Source organism: Eleginops maclovinus, chromosome 2, assembly GCF_036324505.1.
Source record: "Eleginops maclovinus isolate JMC-PN-2008 ecotype Puerto Natales chromosome 2, JC_Emac_rtc_rv5, whole genome shotgun sequence".
NCBI classification, from domain to species: domain Eukaryota; kingdom Metazoa; phylum Chordata; class Actinopteri; order Perciformes; family Eleginopidae; genus Eleginops; species Eleginops maclovinus.
In genome coordinates, this window is record NC_086350.1 from 25,004,382 (window position 1) to 25,025,335 (window position 20,954).

Here is a 20,954-nt window from a genome sequence, read left to right on the forward strand (position 1 = left end):
GCTTGTAAACACATCTGCTGATGACTTTCTTAAACTCTGGGAAGTTAATCTTTTTTTATTAAAGAAATATTGTTAGGACAGTCACACATTAACATTACCCAAAATGCACCTCAACCATAAATAGTAAGTGTTTTTTGCTAGATGGGTTTAGTGGTCCACATAAAGTAACACAGAAAAGAAAAAGTATTTACATCTACGATACAACTACTTTTATGTTCCATCTTTTATAATAAAGCATATTAATATCATATTATTCATTTACACAATGTTCTTTAATGACTGATAACAAATACTTTGGTTTGGCCCTGAAAACACACAAGCTGCTTTTGGAGCCTAACAGCCTAAAGACAAAGTCCACTTCTCATCCATATTGACTGCTTCTCTGTTGCTACACATCCTGACTAATAGGCAGTCAAACTGTGGCCAGATGCACAACCAGAAGCATGGATGTAATAAGATGAATATGTTGTGGTCTGAGTCATCTGTCCTGCCTGTCTTGACATTTACTTTTGCCTGAATTTCAGCTCATATTGCTTCCCAATAAAATCAAGTTCCAGTACAGAGCAACTTAAAATAGTTTACTTTTAAATTTGAGACTATGGGAGAGGCTATATATGCATGATGTGTGGGTGGAGTTTACACTGAAAATAGACGGTGCATTGTGAGAGTTTTTAATTATTATACACAACAGGGTTGCTGTGTTCTTCCAAAAATATGTGTATATAAGACGCTGAGTACATCATTTAGTTGAACAGGTTTCCGCTATATAGCAAAAAGTATGACATGATATTTCTCTAAATGGTATTAAATATTCCGTAGGGTTTATGTCAGTTTGCAAAAGTTTGTAACCACTCAAATTACTCTCTATTTAGATACTCTCTGTTAGTATATTTTGAAATGATCAAAGTTGCATGTGTTTTAATAACTAATTACATAGTAGCCTGATGTCACTGATGATTTGTGATCATTGCTCATACTGTACTTCTTCCTTGGTTATAGCATGACTGGCTGGCTGACGTCGATGTGAATGCTGTTACCAGGGTAACCCAGAAAGCTGTTGTGTACTTGGCTGATGCTATTTTGTCAGCTGAGCTTTATCTGTGATCAACACGGACTGAAGAGACCGGGTTGATTAAAAAAGCAATGAAGAAGTGAATTACTGCAGAGGGAACGACAGATCCCCTCATGCCTAAAAATTAAGCTCCATCACCATGAACACACATATATTCTGACTCAATCCCAAACACGACGTGCTGCTGCCACGAATACTCACTAGAGCAATAAATGTGGATTATTCCGCCGCTGGAAATAGTCCCCAAACAAATGCACTTTTTCCTTTTGATAACAACTACAGTAAGTAGCTACTTGAGGCAATTAATGAGCACAAAAAAATGGCTGAGATATTGCGTAATATGTATGTAGTAACGGAGTAACATGGGTTTTATATGGGTGTTGTATGGACGTAGTAACTGTGTAATATGGGTGTAACATGGGTGTAACATGGGTGCTGTATGGGTGCAATATTGGTGTAATATAGATGTTGTAAGGATGTAATATGGGGATACAATGGGTAATATATGGGGATACAATTAGTGTAATAAGGTTGTATTTATGGTGAAGTATAGGTGTAACATAGGTATTATATGGATGTAATAAGAGTAATAACAGCAATATGTAATATAGGTAAATAATATATAAAATGTTAAATGTATTTCTGGAGATACACGTTAATGGGGGGAGAATTAATGTCCTATTTTAAAAGAAATCATGAAGCAATTAACTCTTTTCCCCAAAACATTTAAACTGCTTGCCCATTAATTAGGGCTAATTGGAGCTGAGAGTCACAAACAAGGTAGGAAGGGAAACAAACATTTTATGACAATAATAAAATAAGGTTATACAATAAGGCTAATTGCTTTGACAGATGTGAGGTTAAGAATCATGTCAAAATGAGAGATAGGGCTCCTGTGTAAACATATTCAATAGTGATATCAACCCAATAGAGTTAAAGTGAAGTGCTCTCATGTGAAGACCTAGTGACATCTGACTTAAAATGAAAAATAAAATATCTGCTCAATTATTTTCACATCAGAGAAAAATTAGCTGTTAAGAGATACAATAACTAAGAGTTTAAGAAAGTCCCAAATAATGTAATGCAATGTGTTTGGACAAAAGGTTGAATATATAAGCAGCTTATCATTTGCTTTAATGAGACGTACTGTACGTTTATCAGCTGAAGCATGCATTTCCCCTGATGATGTACTGTAGGTGTGATGCCGCTGTGACCTTTTTAATAGCCATGTGACAAGATTATTTATGAGACACATTCATGCAAACCGCTCCTTGTGTAGGTCACATGAATATAAACACACACAAACACACACACCCTCAAGGTCAGATTTGCTGTAATGATGATGGATTAGCCTCTAAAGCGCTATGTTACCAGTAGTAAGTACTTTCCTAGAGTGACTATTAAATGAAAGATATACCAGCCAGCCAATAGAAGCATGTTTACTGTGTGTGTGTGTGTGTGTGTGTACTTACAGTGAACAGTGAACTGGACAGAAGCGTTGGTCATGCCCACTATGTTTGTGGCTGTGCAGGTTAGCAGGAAGTTGTTGTCGTCTCTGCTCACGTTGACCAAAGTTATGTTGATGGAGTGAATGGTGTTGTTGTCGTAGACTTTGGCCTGAAGGGAAAGAAAGATACAAAGAAAAAAGAGAGCGGGAATAAGTAAGTAAAGTCTGAACATGTCAGTAGTTGAAGCAACTGTTCCTATTGGCCAAAAGATGGTACCAGTAATTCTGTGTTAGTCCGTGTCGTCATTGGCCCAAAACAGTGTTTCCCATCGACTGACATTGGGAAAGAGATGTCTGTCAATTAGAGGATCTTTTTTTCTTTTTTTATCAACTATCTTGAATAGCCAACATTTAAATCATTGGGAAGAAGTTTGAAATTGCGCCAAAAAACAAATATCAATTTATTTTCCCTCATTTAGTCGATCATTTTATTGAGCAAGACGGTACGGAAGTTTGGAATTGAGGATTAAGGAAAACGCAAGTGTGCATGCTCTCAAAGCCTTAGACACATGGTTCGTTCAAGAAAACTGGATAAAGTGTTCGAGGCGTGGGTTGTATAATTGCTATGAACGTTATTTAGTGGCACATGAAACCAGAAATGGAAAACTGGAAAAATAAAAAGTACCTGGATTATTCGGGGTCTTGGGCCCATAGAGCATGCGCACTTGAATTTTCCTTAAACCCTGTTTCCGATCTGACAGTCTCGGATCGGTCAAATAAATGGAAAAGGAAAAATAACACTGCATTCAGCTTTGAGAGGGCCCAATGACGTCACTGACAGACACAGTACCACCATTTGGCTACCACACACATTTGCTTTAACGCCCAGCACACTTCCTGGGTGCTTGTAAGACCATGGCTGATCCAGGTATTTCAGGCTACTTTGGCTTTATGAGCCACTGAGCAACTTTTATAGAAATGGTTCCAGTTCTAGTTTTCCGTTCTATTTATACTTCAATGGTTCAAAGGAAAGCTGTTTACATTTCAGCAAGCTAAACTTCATAACTTCTGTCTTAGCAATTTTCTTGGCCTAATGCGAGGAAGATGTACCATGATGATTTTTTCACCAGGAAGTGTAAACGCATCAATTCTCCCAACTTAAACTTGAATGTCTAAATCAGCTGCTTTTACAGCATTAAATATATTGTATGCAGTGGATCATCGACATGGAACACAAGATACAAGAAATAGTGGTTTGCAACCATTAAGCATTTTATTAACACTTCTTTAGTTCTTCTCATCTAGCAGATGATACTGTTGCTGATCGAAATACATAATGTTTTTGGCCCCGAACATTTGCTGACATTTAGTCATCATTTATATATCCTTTTTGATCCATTTGGTAGGCTTAAGCTCGTATTTTATTCCAGACACAGCTAAATGTTCTTTCTGACTGATCATAAACTCTGTGGTACAGCCCTGAAGAAACACAAGCTGCTTCTAGAGCCTTACAGCCTAAACACAAAGTCAACTTCTCATCCATATTGACTGCTTCTCTGGTTCTACACATCCTGATTAATAGGTAATCAACATGTGTCCAGATGCACATTGAGATACATGGATGTAACAAGATGAATATGTTGTGGTCTGAGTCATATCTCCTGCCAGACCTGAATGGTAATGCAGTTAGCTTCTGAAGGCAATGGAAGGAAGCAATTACGATATAAACTTGTTCACATGCTGTCTCCTTAGATGGATGACTCACACCTTGGTTTGTTACAAGTGGCAGGCTGTTTGCAGAGGAAGTGTGCCAGTTATAGTAACATTTTCGTAGTGGCCAAACAGTGTTACTGCAACTTCCATTCAACTCTGTGACGTCATTTGGACCAAAACATACTTTTTTACCTGTTAGCTTACATTGTGAAAGAGAAATCTGTAGATCAGCATATAAATGCTATTTAGCTAAATGAACTACCCAGTACAAAAGCTTTCATAGGCAAAATTTAAAGAGGCCATATTCTCCTTATTTGGGGGTTTTCCAATACAGGTGACCAATTAGAGCAGACTGGGCTCTGGTTTCAGACAGAAGGCGTAAAGAGGTGCTGCAGCACAGGCAGTATGAGAAAAATAAAGAGCTTTTTGAAACTTAAAGCACATTAGAGACACAACATCCAAATATCAACCTGAAAATCAGCTTTAATATGTGCTCTTTAAATCATTAGGGCCTCAAAGTTGTAAAATGTGCTAAAGGCTTAATCAACAATTATTTTCCTTCTTTATTCATTTGACTGAGCCGAGACTGGCAGATCGGAGGCGGGGCTTAAGGAATACTCAACTGTGGATGCACTATAGGCCCAAAACTCCAGATGATCCGGGTACTTTATGAATCTACAGTCAGTCCATTTAATGCGCTACAGATCACACTGATAGGAATAAAAGAGGCCTGCCCTCCACTCATTATACATGTACTAAAGTTTAGTACATGGATAGTAACTAAACTGAAAAATGTTGTCCCTCATAATGTCATCTAAGTAGTTTAATCTAATTAATAAAAAAAGACTTCAACACTTCTACTATGTTTGTTTCTGCCAGAAGTCCTATCAATAACAGACAGAGACCTCTATTTTTGTCCGTTTGTATTTTTTAACAGACAACAGTGTGTTGCTATCACATGCAAATTGCAACACTTGCAAATCTAGCTGTGTTTGGTTCCTTCCTACCTCCTGTGCATTGATGGAATGCAGGCCGTTGACGGGCCAGTCCACCTCAGGTAACGGGGATCCAGAGCCGTTACAGATGGCCGTTACTCGATCCCCCTCTTTAACAGTGAGGTTGCTGTGGCTGACGCTGATTTCTGGCAGGTCTGAAAGCAAAGAGAGACTATGTGATAAAAAAAAAAAATCCACCCGCCCAAATGGGCTTGGAGCTGAGAGGTACACCTCCTGATACATGGTTGTCTTTGTTTTCCGTTCATTTTTGTTGTATGATTTAATAAAAAATTTGAACAAAATCAACCTATTAAAACCATTTTTAGCTGTTACAATTCCCAATCATTAAGGTCAAAGGGTTTGTGTGTCTTTGCTAGTTTTCACACTTACCACAGTTGCTAATGGTCATTTCCTGCAGCATTATTTCCTTCAAGCCGCCGTCATGACATTTTAATTGTTGGCTGCTTAGCCCCGCCTCCCCTCTCTGTTGCCATAGCTGCAGCCAGCGAATCTCACAGCCACAGGCAAACACCACCTCCTCTAAATGCCTGGAGAGGAAAAGACAGGAAGCATTGGCGGTGTGAGAATATGTGACATATTCCTCTTTCAAATGCTCAGCAGAGTAACAAAGCAACACAAAAAAAGAGATTACAACACTTCATTAAAGGCTCACACATACAGTACACAAACACAATCCTTGGATGGGTGGAAGCTTCACAGATTGGTGATTATGTAACACACAAGTGGGTACTTCTTTATAAAAAAGTGTACTTTATTTATTCTTATTCATAATTCAGCTTGCATTTCAGATGGTTACTCACTTCTGCCAGGAGAACATGGTTATTATAGAGTTGAAAGACAATCCCATTCAAATTAGCAACAGTGATTCTACTTGAATGTTTCAGAAACAGTTGTTTCTAGGTCTCAGCAATAACCATAACTGCCTTCCTTAAGTGTAATACAGTTTCAGAGGCCCTATTATGCTAATGCTCATATTATATTTGTATTTAGTGTCTGTACTGGGACATGTTTCCCTGCTTTAATGTTCAAAAAGCTCTTTTTTGTTCGTATTTATTACTCATACTGCCTGTGCTGCAGCACCTCCTTTCACCCTGTCTGAAACCAGAGCCCAGTCTGCTCTGATTGGTTACCTGGCCTTATACATACATATCATGTACAATTTGAAGGAGCGCTATAGCCAATAGTGATGTCGCTATGTCACTGAAGTAAACAAAGAAAGTCCAACAGAGGCACTTCAGTCGGGGGGGTAGTGTTTGGGAGATACATTTGAGAGTTTAGCCTTAAATAGAGTAATTATCTACTTCACTGTATCGAAACACTGTACATCTTTTACAGTAAACTTAGCGGCAGCACTGTCACTCTGAATAAGTGTCGCGTGTAAATTAAAAAGATAGTACATTTACAAAATGGACAGTCCAAATTAGGGATGCACCGAAAATTCGGCCACCGAAAATTTTCACAAACACTTTTGTCACCGAAACAACAAGGCCGAAACAGAACGTTGTGATGATGACGCAAGCAAAAAACCGCGAACAGCACTCGGGCCAACATGTCTGCGGTGTGGACGCAATTCACTGTGTCTGAAAAAGAACAACGAATAGCAATTTGCAATACGTGTAAAGCCGAAATTTCTAGAGGGGGTATATCTGCAAAGAGTTTTTCCACGTCGGGTTTAATTCATCATCTTAAATCAAAACATCCCGATCGCTATTCTGAATTTGAGAAAAACGCGGCACAGAAAAGGAAAGCCATTCCGAGCACACCGACTCCGTCTGTGGCAGACGTTTTTGAAAAGGCCAAAAAGTTTCCCAGTGATGGTGCCAAGGCTAAGGGCATTACACAAAAAATGATGGAATTCATTGCCTTAGATGATCAGCCGTTCTCTGTTGTAGAGGACGTGGGATTTCGTAGGCTGATAGAGCACATTGAGCCCCGTTATGCCATACCGAGCAGACGACATTTCTCAGACGTATGTTTACCTGAGCTGTTCAATGTTGTTGCAACTCACGTCCATGAGTTTATGGCACCTGATATTTCAGCAATCAGTTTCACGACCGATATATGGAGCTCAGACGTCAGCATCACGAGTATGCTCAGTCTAACTGCACAGTGGATCGACACAGATTTCAAGCTGCAAAAGATTTTGCTTAATTCACAAGAGTTTCGATGCACTTGACTTAAATGCACTTTGTTTTTTTTATGAGAGAACATATTTAATTTTACAATATTTCAGCAGGCCAGTCAGTTTACAGGCCTGTACATTATTATTTCATGTAGGCTACACATGTGTGGTCAAGTTAAACATTTCATTTTATTTTATATTGTGCATAATGTCAGTTCTAAATAAATATTTTCATAATTTCGTGATTTATTTATTCTTTGAATTGCAACGCCTTGATTTTTAGTAAGGTTAGCACACAGTCATAGCCATAAATGCAATGGTACTAATAATTGGAATAATAATTTATTTCGGTGTTTCGGTTTTCGGCCTTGGTTTCCTCATTTTCGGTTTTCGGTTTCGGCCAAGAATTTTCATTTCGGTGCATCCCTAGTCCAAATGCTAGAATAATCATGTGTCTATATATAAGAACATGATCAGATTGATGTCAACAATCCTCTGGGTGCCATCAAAGGATAACAGAATGGATTACCGCTTATCGATTTTTGGTCCTGACCAATCAGGGACAGGTACCAATTAAGAACTGGTTCTCAATACCAATCCCTATTTGTCATGATCCCATGTTTTGTGGTTCTGTTTTCTTCCCCTATGTCCTTGTGTGGAGCCTGTTTTGTTTTTTGTTACAGCAGAATTGCACAGGGTGTGGGGGACACATGGTGTCACCCCTATTGGGAAGCAAAGCAGGATACCTAGACTTAGAGCAAGTTCTCTTGAAGGTCAGGCAAACATTGGTTTCTTTTAACCATGGCCACAAAGGTTACTGTTGGTAAAAGGCATGACAAAAACAAACTCCACTGTCAAAGTCAGACACTTTGCTGACTCACCCGGCAACCTAAATCCTCCATTAAAGCACAGCGAAACCCAAAGGTATCATTATTCTGGATTCTGACTGCTGGTATTGATTTTGTGTATGAAAGCTGTTAAAATGATAAAACTGGTGTTCTTCTACACTGCAGTTCTCTGGAAAAACACCATTCTGACCTGAGATCTGTCTTCAAATTTATATTCATCTGTTCCATTTTCAATATCTTTCGGAGGGTGGATTTTGCTCTTGTAGTTCTCTTGTTTTTTATTCATATTCGCTTTTCATGTATTAAGTATTTTGAACATGCATTTAAGTGTTTGACGGACTCAATGAAATACCTGTAATTGTTCTCTTGAAAACAATGATTGGTTGGTTTTAAATGCAAAACTTTTCTCCAGATGGTCAACTTTATGATATGTGATGATGGGTACGCTGACACCAGCTTGATCAGCCTCGGTTAGTTTTTGGAAGGCAACACCTGCTCCATATTTTCTCTTCTCCCTCCAGCTCCTCTCATTTTACCCTCACGTTATTTCTCCTGTCTTAAGTCCACATACATCAACACATGGAATAAATGATTATATGCTAATCCCCTTCAACAAAAAAACAACTGTTTGCTATCCTGGCTCCAAATCGGTGTGACGAGCTCCCCATTGACGTCAGGACAGCTGGAAGTATACAGATCTTCCAGCACAGGATAAAAAACCACCAGTTTTAATAAAATAAATAAAACTCTCTATGTAGTTTTAGCTAGTAAGGTTTAGCTTATTTCAAGCCAATGCAGCAGCACTTAAAATGGTTTGGCTACTTGAAAGCTATTTTTTTTTATTTTAGGTCTCTTTGGAAAAAAGCATCAGTTAAATGAAATGTTGTATAATGTGGTTTAAATGGGACATGAAAATGCATTTCCATTAAAAATTAATTCAAAGTGGTATAGTATGGTGTTCTGGAGGGGGATATCCTGCCTGATGTTACATGTGTGTTCGATGGAGTGTCCATGGCTTCGTGACAATTTCTTTAAAGATATTATGTAATTAAGGCTATAAAATATGCACTATAAATACCAGGAAATGCAGTTACCATGGTTAACACCACCTTTATTTTTCGCTGCTTCATCTTTGCACAATATACAGAGATCAAACCGGAGCCTCACAGACACAGAAACAAATTACAGTGAACGCCTGCACACACCACTATTTAAGATAGCCTATTTAATTATTTCCACTTATGCAAAGGGGTTCAGTCATTGGGGAGAATTGCATGACTTTTAACCTAACTGATAAGAACAAAATAATGTATGTAATTGACAAATAGTAAGCAATCTACAAAGATCTAGCCTTCAGAGAGAGAGAGAGAGGATGGAGTACGCTACCGTATTTTAGCAGTTTAGAGCTAATCAGTTTAGCAACTTAGCAGCTAATTTACTTATGATTTCAAGCTGTTGTAAAATTCACTAAAACAGCAATAGAGATTTCAAGATTGAAACCTTCTGTTTTTACTTTAAATGAGAGTTAAAACCAGTGATTGCCATTATCCTCCTGAATTGAATTTTTAAGTAAAGCACTCAATGCTAGCAACGACTATTGTTTGCACCAGAGACTGCAACAAGTGTGTGAAACATTAAAATAAAAAGTGTCACGTTTACCTACATTTAGGAACACATCTAACTTTTCATATCAACATGCAGTCCAAAGCATTCATCCTCAGGTATGAGTCCTGCATAGTCACATACTGTACATCATTTGTGGACAGCTATTCCTCCATGATGTGTCTTTCCATGATTCATGGAGGTGTGAAGGACAGAGAGAAGGGATGAAGGGGCGGATGGTGGTCTTTTTCTTTCAGTGAAACATGTAGTTACACTGGAGCTGATTGTGCGGTTGGCAGTGGAGAGATTGACTAACAGCAGTGTTTGGTGGTTGGCTGGGTACAGCTGTAGGTGAAGGACAATTATATCACCATCTCCACAGAGACATTGAGCTACACACACCAACGATGCAACTCAAAAGCTGTTTTATCAGTGTTAAATAGAACTGAATAAATACTGTACATCATATAAATAATCAAAATAAGGTGTAAAAGCAACACATATAGACCATTTACCTTCAACCAATTGGTCTTTTCCCAACTTTCTCTACAACTAGCTTGATTGTAAGGTAGGAAGGTTTAAGCTACATATTTTCAAGGCATAATCCTTCCCTTTCTTCATTCCTTCCTCCCTACAGCCTTTTGTCCAATAACCATCAGGGTGCTCGTATTCAGAACAGGTAGAAACATCCCTTTTCTCTATTAGCTAGCTTGATTGTGAAGTAGAACACACACACACACACACACACACACACACACACACACACACACACACACGGAGGAGTTCTTTCACACCCTGCAGGTGTGCTGTGATGAATGCTAGCTTATCTAGTGTCAGTGGTTGGTGTGTTGGCTAAGGGGGAAGGGGCAAGAGTAATGAACATTTGTTGATCTGAACCCCGAGCTGAATGCACACACACTCAAATGTACACACACACACACACACACACACACACACACACACACACACACACACACACACACACACACACACACACACACACACACACACACACACACACACACACACACACACACAACCTTGAGATCAATAGGTGCATTATTTCAGCCTCAGCTTGAGGTTTGATAAATATAACAAATTGGAATTTCTGCAGAAAAATGCCTAAGGACTGGAAAACTGAGTGGGATGGAGCCAAATAACAAACTAAATGGTATCCTCGAATACCTAAATTTCACAATAAAGGAGGAAAATAGTTGTATACTGTATAACTATTATACAACCCCATATATTGTTTTTTCTGAAAACACACCACTCACCTTGCTACAGCCCTGAGTAAAACACAGTGGATATGTACATTATTGTCATCTAAAATGTCTGAGGATAATTATGTAAAAAAAAGCATTGTGCTCTGTTACCTTGTATCAAATCAAGTGACTTTTGTGGCTTTAACAAGTCATCAGTTTAAGTTATACCTGCTACTATGGACTAGGTCTAAAAAGCTAACACTGATATATTGATTTACTTGGGTATAGGTGCATTTATTTAATTCAGCAACTCACAGAGTTCCCTTTTTTGAGTGTAATGGCTCTATTTTTAAAAAATAAGTCATATTTAACTTGTAAAATAACACATTTTCTGTCTGCCTTCCAATCAGCTTGAAGTTAAGAGGAGTTGCAACATTAATGCCAACAAATATTTGGATTCAAAATATACACATATAGTTTACGTCCACACACAGTCTCAATCAACCCACCCCTCCTTCCAAAAATAAAATACCTTCCTGCACGCATGACACAAGATATAACTGCGTGATTGGGATACATTTCCAGATATTTATTTTCTTATGACTGCACGCACACACACCCGTACACACTCTATCCACACTTCAGCCCTGCAGGTTGTGTGTGCAGTGAGGTGTTGATGATGAAAAGTGGGATCTCAGCCAAGACAAAAGCGACAGCAGACTCAGGACCAGTGTTTTAGGTTGATTGTCGCCGGTCTGCTGGCTTTTATTCATTAGCTCTCATTAGCATGTCTGAGGAACCCATATGATTTGATTATTCCACGCCAAAGAACAGTTGGGTTGGTAAAGGAAAGAGACTCCGCAGAAGGGGGATGAGTTGTGATGAACCTGCCCCACTATCTTTACTTTGATAAAACAGATGTAACGCATCTATTACCAATAATGACAGGGTCATCTATTGGCATCATCTAAATGAGGCTAATGATAAACAGACAAAGGGATGAAGTGATGAAGGGATGTGGGATGAAAATGGAAGGAGGGATGAATGGATAAAGGAGGATTAAGGGTCAAATAGATGTAGGAGGGAAGGGATGAAGGATTGATTCTGTTGAGGGAAAGGAACTATGTTGGGTATTATATTATTTAACCCCCTACCATTGCACCGGAATTCACAAAAGCCATCAGCCATCACCATCCCTTTTACTCTGTTGCTTGTAACTTTTGCTGTTCAGGTAGGGACGGATATAAATGTTTAATATTCTCTCTCAAACGTAATGAATACATTAACTGAGGTTCAGAAGCCAGGTTTGAGTCTGAATTAAAGAACCACCTTCTGTTTCCGTTAAGTTTATCCATACTCCTTTCTAAGACATCTTTACTCACATCCCTCTCTACATACTTTCTGCCACAACCCTTCTGCCCTACATTTGACCTTTAACACCTCCTTAGTAGCCTCAAACCGTCATGACTGGGGTATGTACTGTACTTTATGTTGTAAAACTAAATGTGAATCTTAAAGCTTGTGCTAACCACAGACCTTATTTCAGGTTTCTAAACTTAAAGACTTTCCAAAAAAACAGTGACTTTGTAAACAATTGAACAGGAAGTGTTAAAAGTATCTTCAGTTCTTTAGGATTCATGACTGCACCACTCTCTAATGTCCGTTTATAGCCTTACGTTAGCTTTTGACTTCTGCCAATTGCATTTACGCTTTGGAAATCACAAACAGGTAAGTACGATAAAATGTTTACATTTATAGGGTGTGAGTTTTGGGCAGGTACAGCTTGGCCTCTTTCTGTGGACATGGTAGAGGGACGCATCTCCTTAACTTCATGTCTTTGTTTGATCTTAATTTTGGTACCATTTTAAAGGTGCAGCCACATAACATATTACGGTTTGCCTGGATTGTGTGCGGTCAACACAAATGAACAGGATCAGGATTGTTTCAGCTAGTTAACACTAATCAGTCTTATGTTTTGAAAATGGCTTGATTGCATGCCTTGTGAGTGTGGATGCAATACTATGTCATGGCAACCGCTTTTCATCTACAGTTTTTTATTTCCATCTTTTTCATTATCCTTTTCTGGAAGAAATAAAAAATGATATACTGTGACTAAATATTGATTGAGGGTGGCCAAATAAAGAGATCACTTCAGCATTGTCATTTTCTCTTGTTTTACTATTCATAGACAGTATAGTCTTTGAGTTAAATGATTATTTTTAATTGTATTCTATAAACTACTGACAGTTTTTCTCTATGTTGGAATTCAACAAACCCTGTAATGGCTGCCATACATGTAGAGATAAAGATTGAAGAAACGTTTGGAGTGGTCTCTTTATTTTTTCCGGAGCTGTATAATCAATATGTAATGATCATAATGCAAATAGGTGAAAAAATAAATACATTCTTTGTATTTAATATCGAATGTAAACTAGCACTGTGTAATTGAGTGATTACACATGATGTTGAAAATAATTCATAGTCTGGAGGCGGTGAACATTGGCTGGGTAATTAAACATGACTACTCACATCCCCAGCAACATATTAATACAATGTGCTGCTCTGTGACGTATCCAACAGTACACTTGCCTTCGCGTGGCACCCTGTGAGCACGACTTAATTAAACTTCTTTCATTAGTACATTCTTTAGGCCTTAAAATCATGTTGTCCCCCCCCCCCAGGTAGATCCCAGTTTATCTGACGCTGTGCAGCAAATGCAATCTTTGCTCCCCTGACAGCAACTTAATTAACTCCCTCATTTACCTGGCCAGGGGAGAGGGATGTAAATGAGTTGTACTACTCTGTAGGGGAGATAACCTCTCTCTCATTCTTACAGAACAGATAACCTCTCACTTTCATTAAAGTGTTGGGCAGATAGGCAGAGGCCAAACGTGGGTGAAGAGAGTAAAGCAGAGAGACATAAAAGAAAGGTTCTGATGCTAAATATGTTGCCATCAGACCTGTACATTGAGATCAGCAACCGAGGGAAAAAAGTGTCTTTGAATTCTAATTTTTGTGATTTCCTACCTATTTAAAAAAACCTCTTGCCATTTGGACATTTTTAATTTCATTTTTATTAATGTGACAGTATCAACTGTAGAGGACGTCTAGACAATTTAAGTGTGAAAAGACAGCCAAAATGAACAGATAAACTATGAAAGATATTATGCTTATAGACCGAGGTTAATACAATAATAAATTCACCTTCATTCAAAAATAAATAAGTGATTGATCTGAACATTGCTGTATATTTGGCCACTAAAAAACTAGTTTGGGTTTTTGGAGAATGCTGCCAAATATTCAGAGACTGTGTAGTCAATGTATTGGCAAAAGTACTGAACTGGGATTCCAGTCGGCACGGGTTTATGGATGCGGTCTCCAGTTGACCAGACTCATAGGATCAGATTTTGCATACCTTCGGCATTTCCCACACCTTAACCTCACACTGCATTAGCCCTCATGTGCAGTTTACCCTGCTGATTCTAATACTTGTGACTTGTTCATGTTCCCTTGTGATTTTTATTCATTATATTATTTTATAAATACATTTTTTTATTCAAATTTTTAAATGTTGTCTCTTAAGTGTCATGGCTCTAGAGCCTGGTCAGCTGTTAACATGTAAATGTATCTTTTTTTGGGCATATCTTTGAGATTGGAAATTGCAATCAATATTATTATTGTGTCAAATAAAAGCGTTCACTCTTATCTGATAATTAAAAAAATAATAATTGGTGCACTTCGATGTGATCAAAATAAAAGCTAAATATTTTAAATTCCAAAAAACAACAGTAATATTCATAAACCTGTTACAGTAAATATACCTATTTGTAGATTCTGACCAAATACAATACCATAATCTGCACCTATTTTAAGTGTTGGATTAAACAGCTGTCCGACATTCATAACTCTCCTCAAACCAAACCCTTGTTAGCATGTTGTTAGGGTAATGACAGGTAATGTGGGGGTTGAATATGAAAGGGAGCAGCTGACTCACAGAGCTATGTTTAATCTCAGATAAACCTATGGAGCGTAAAAAACAAAGTGATCCAATTGAAGAAGACACAGCCCTGAACATGCTTCCCCCTGCAGTCATACGCTGAAGTGCAGACCTATTTTGAGGCTGAATGCATCTCCGACGGCATGACAGGTCACTCACAGAGTGAGCCTGTGGTGTGTGCAGCACACAGAGTATCACTACCTGACGTTCTTCTTGTGGGTTTGTCATGAGGCTTTATCCTGCAGTACTCAGTAGGCGGGGGTGTGTGCACATCAGCAGCAGGAGATGTTGATACACAACACGCAGTCTGACCTTAAGGATGGATGTGCTCGGCAAAACATTTTGTCATTTCATGATTTGGATATGATAGCCTGCACCGATGAAAGAATGTGTACATGAAAGCAGAAGCATAGTCTGCTCTTCAGAACATTCTGTTGAAACACAAAGAAAACTGAGGCTCACTGTCTGACTCTCATGCACGTCCCTACAGATCCATGTGAAAATGTGGTCATTTTAAGTCACCTGTATCTGGATATTTTACGTTTCAGCACAAATAAATAAGCAATGACAGCCCTGTCTCTAATCTTTGGGTAGCGGTAATATTTGGTGAAGCGTTTGGTTTTTAACTGTGAAATGATATTTATATTGATGAATGTACTATTTATATTGTATATATCTGTACTTTGATCTGTTTTAATTGTTAGTATCATAGGCAATAGGGATGTTTAATGTTTAATCTATGTGTGTTGTGTAAGCTTTTAACTTTATCTGGCATGTAGCATCTTTTCTCTTTTTGAGATGTATGTATTTTTATTCAGGGTCCTTGTTCATTAAAGACATACAATATTAATGTATGTTTGTAGTCTATTTAGCGTTGGCCAATCACGGTTAAGCAGAGTTTTGCTAAACATAGGCAATTAAATACCCTCATTGACACTGACAAAAACTGATACATTGACTTTAATTAAATGTAACAACATGTCAGATTTCACTTTACTGTATTAGGTTAGTTAAAAGCAATACTATTAGGTTTAAGTACAAAATATTAGTTTCAACTAAATACTTTTGCTTTCACCTAACCTAATACAATTATGTGGCTTTTCTGGACATAATACATTTAATTAAAGTTATTTTCAGTGTAGGAAGTTACACGGGGAAACCTCTTTCACAAGCTACACCTAGCCATAAGTGGAAGTGTGGAAAGCATATTAGCCGAGTCTCTGAAAATCTTGGAAACAATCAGCTATCGCATGACGATGATTAAGCTTTGTATGAGCATTTCATTAGCTTGTAAACTAGCTACTTATGAAACATCCTCGTCTCTCAGCTCCAACTCCATTTTCGTGGCTCAAGTTGCTAATCATACTGTTCGCAGTGAACAGAGCACGCAAAAGGAAGTCTTGTTCTTGATATCAGTAGCTACAACGGAACCCCAGAGACATTGGCCCTTGCTGTCAGAGGTTAATTTAACATCCCTTATATGAGGCATATATGGATATTAAGCATGAATATCCATCTCAGAGAGTTTTAACCTCTCCTTATTTCCTACATAACAAAATTATAAAATTGGGTATAACAGGAAGGTCTTTCCTTTCTGCAGTGGTCAAACTTTACAACCATCACACAATACAGACTATAACAGTCATTTGCAATAACCCTACTATGATCAATTTACACTATTTTGCATTATAAGTGTGTTACTCTGGCTGCTAGTTCACCAAGCAATGGTCCAATAATCACTGCAATAAAAACATTACATTCAATCTAATTAGGTGTATATGTTGGCTTAGCTTTAAATATTGCCTACTAGTTTTTTAACGTGGATGTGTACTTTGTTTCCTTTGTTTTTATTTTACTAACGTGTGCATCTCTCTATATTTATTCCATTAGTTCACTCTTTATTATTTTTGCCGTTCATCTGCATTGTCCTTTTTGCTGTAAATACAGGATTTCTTATTTCAGATTTAATTTATTTTTAAAGTCATGCTGTTTCTCCACGCCCTAAACTTATATATCTCCAGTAAGTGCCTAATCTTAACCCTTGCTCTCAACAGAACTTCATTGCAACGTGAAAACAAGCTTTTAAGTGGCCCTTGGTCTACAATTATAAGCTATTTTTCGCACCATTACATGTGTAGATGTACGCTTGTTCTGTGTGTGTGTGTGTGTGTGTGTGTGTGTGTGTGTGTGTGTGTGTGTGTGTGTGTGTGTGTGTGTGTGTGTGTGTGTGTGTGTGTGTGTGTGTGTGTGTGTGTTTTAAAGTACTGATCTAGCTGCTCCTGCAGATTAACAATGCGCTCCTCGCACTGCACTTTTACAAGTCTGAAGAAAGTGGCTTATCTCTCGCTTCATTTATTTCCTTTCTGATGGAAAGTTTTTTTTTTTATGACATTTAAAAAAGGTTTGACTAAATTGAGTTCTGCAGCTGAATTAAAAACAGAGCACAGAATCAGGGAGGAGAGGGGTAAGAAATGATGTGTTTGCAAACAAATAAAAATAATAATGTATATGTTATGTAGATTTGAAGAGCAATTCCACATGCCTTAATGCATCTAATAACTGTTATTCACAATGCATGAGTCATACATGCTTACACACTTCCAGAACCGCAATCACAAGAGCAAATAAGCAAGTGTTGACCTGTGTGTTTCAGTGTGTGTGTGTGTGTGTGTGTGTGTGTGTGTGTGTGTGTGTGTGTGTGTGTGTGTCCCACACTGAGCACTGCAAATAGCCCCAGCAGCCTGCACCAGCTCATTGCTTGAAATATCACACTATTAGCATCCAAGCAGCACTGCTTTAAATATCCCGGATAGAATCACTGGCGGCTTGCTCACAGGCTCAAGTTGGCAGAACATGTTGTAACACACACACATATATATATATATATATATATATATATATACATATATATATATAAACACACACACAGTATGTTCTTTTCACAGTATCCTCAGTTGGAGTTGGAACAGAAACTTTAATTCCTGTAACATCACTGTTTGAATCACTGGAACCATTGGGAACCAGTAAATAGAGACAGATCATTCAGTACCGATCATAAGAGAGCTAAGAGTCCTATCTTACCTAAGCCAATCTCCACTGTTTTGCCAATTTGACCAAATTATTCCTCATTTACTTTACTTACAACAGGAAATACCCACCACCCACTCAAACCTGGTGAAGTGTTCTTACAACTCAACTGCACCAAATCAGTAAAAAAAAATTTCCTCCCAAATTTCCTCACCTGCTTTTTCAAGACATTTTTACTAAATATCGATGGCTCAAACGTAACCCCTCACACCCAGACCTGCAACAATGATATCATAATTGACCTCCCCCTCTCCTCTACCCTGTGCCACCCAAATCACCTAAACTGCTTTTTCTCCTGACTCCAAACCTCCCTCTATTTCCCTGCTGCCCGAATCACAAATTCACCAATAAACTTGAATGAGCAGAATTCCACCAACCGCCTGCTCACTTCCACCCTCCCCGAGACCACATCACTCTGGTCCATCAAAACCTCCATTAGTTCCCAGTAAATACAGGATAGACCTCAAAATACTGCTCACCTACAAAGCCCTAAAGAAAGGACCCCCCTTCCCTTGTAACATCCACTGCCTCAGGCACAAATCGCAACCACAGGCCCTTAAAACCCCCCCTATTCAAACTAGTTTTTCTTGCACAAACCAGTTCCCACACAGCCTAACTGGGACAGTCCATAATGCTTTCTATTGTATCTTTTCTTTGTATTTTGAGTTATTTACTATACTGCATCTTTTTCTTGTATGAAATGTTTTTGCAGAGTGAGATTGAGTCCCTAAAGAGGCCCTATGTAACTGAACCATATTATTAATTGTCTTTTTATATTGCTGTCTCACCGGACATGCTTGTGCCTAATGTAGATTGTTTTAACTAGAAAATTCCATATGGGAGGAAGTGGTTAATTTATTACAGTATAAAAGGTTCCTGTGTAACTCTGAATAAGTTAATAACAAGCCTGATTGGCAAATATACTGTATGTGTAATGATTGCCCAGCAATAGTTCTTACACATGTATTTATTCCATTTGTGGAGAAATATCTTGATCTCACATAGAGATGCTGTAACTTAGACTGAGATTTCCTCAGATCACCATTTTCCAATCCGATTTATTCCCGTCACTGCACATTCTGTCCTGCCATTATCCATCTTTTCCTCCTCCAGCTAAAGGTGAGACTTGCACACTCTCCCTCTCATTCCTCTGCTTTTCATGTCCCTGATTTCTAAAAATATTTCAGCCTTGTACATTTTGCTGCTGTCCTCACAGACAGGCTGAAGGAGCAGTAGTTCTTTTCAGGAATCATGCAGAGGAAATAAAAGATGGGAAAGCATTTCCTCTAAAGCTGCTGCCATAGTATAAAAAAGAAAAGAAAGCATGTTGTTTCACTTTCCAGTAGCCCAGACATATGAGGGTTTATATGAGAGGAAAAGTGAGAAATTAGTAGAAACAGGCGTGTTGTCCAGAGCTTAAGTGTGGTAAACTACCAGCAAGGAGGATTCAGCACCCTGGACAGCAGCCATGTGTTGCTTTACAATACAAAATGATAAATGTGACTATACTCTCAGGACAGAGCGTATTTGCGTCTTTCCCTGATAGCTACAGGTCCAAGCAGCAGCATTAGAGTCAAAGACATTCAAACAAGGACATTATCATCACAAGAGGAATAAACATTTGCCTGGAAGCTTTGAAATGGAGATGAGGTGTAGCGTGTTACCTCACTAAGGAGAGTCTCATGCCACTCAAGACAGGCACAGACACCCTCCTCTTTTAGATTTCACTCTTCTATATGAAGACTGACAGTGTTGCCATGATCTTGAGAGCGCAGTGCTTATTACAAAGGTCTACTTATTATGAGTGCATGATGAATCAGCAGTATTACTGTTGGGTTCCTTTGTGTATTTCTGCAACAAAAAAAAAAACAACCAGGGCAGAGCCAGGTAGTGACGGGAATTCCCCAGACTGGAAAGATAAATATGGGAGGGTAAACTGGAAAGCAGTGCTAGCCTCTTCCAACTTACAATCACTGAGGGGCCCTTGAGCAAGGCCCTTTATACTAACTGCTGCACTAATGCCCCTTTTCCGCCAAATTGGTTCCGGTTCAAGAACCATTCTTGTGCATTTGTGGTGCTTATCTGGATTGACTCTGTTGCACCACTTGTGTTTCCAGCGTTCAGAGCCCGAGTGGAGCTGCATCATTGCGTCATCATTGGCATCATGACAAAAATCCTTCACACTGCCAACAACAATGGCAGATTTTAGTGAAGCGCTGCTCATGTTGCTCTTGCTTTGTCGAACCCATCTGGAAAGGCAAGGACCACTTCAAAAGAGTCTACAGCGAGGTTCAATTGTTCGTCTTCAACTTCAACAACGATGACGCGAGAGAAAGACGTCATGTTCGATCGTCTAGTAGTGCTAGCTGTTGTTAGCCTCTGCTAACTTGCGGCATTTTGTTGTTGATCAGGTTAATCCCACCCCGCCTCCGACGTAAACATGACCTATTGGTTCGTATTGGTTGATAGATTTGTGTTGCATTGGCAGCAGCAAGGAGTCAATGTGGGCAGGGAAATCCCTACAATGACAGCTTTCTCCTGGATTAAAATCTGAATTTAAAATTCTATAAAATAAAAAAAAGGACCCATGAGTTTAATAGTCTTATGGAGTCTGGTGGTTTTTGTCCTGATGCTGGTGAACCGCCTGCCAAACGGCAGCAGACGAAACGGTCTGTTGCTGGGGTGATGGAGGCAATGCATTAATTAAATTGTACAGTGCATGATCAACTTCCTTTTTGCTAGTTAAACACTTTGACACTGCGTTGGTGTACAATAGGGCATTTGTGTTTGATAGATATCTTTTTTGAATCAGATTCAGCCCTGAAGACAACCTTAACTACACTGC

General features: G+C 38.7%; 1 protein-coding gene across 1 annotated transcript in view; it reads right to left on the reverse strand.

Annotated features, from left to right (window-relative positions):
* The window catches only part of ntrk3a (neurotrophic tyrosine kinase, receptor, type 3a), a 155,367-nt gene that overhangs the window by 71,342 nt on the left and 63,071 nt on the right, over nt 1-20,954 (reverse strand). The window contains exons 5-7 of the mRNA XM_063909703.1: nt 5,618-5,775; nt 5,240-5,382; nt 2,545-2,689 (exon numbers count right to left, since the gene is read on the reverse strand). Coding sequence (XP_063765773.1) covers nt 2,545-2,689; nt 5,240-5,382; nt 5,618-5,775 — 446 coding nt within the window. The remainder of the gene's footprint in view (nt 1-2,544; nt 2,690-5,239; nt 5,383-5,617; nt 5,776-20,954) is intronic.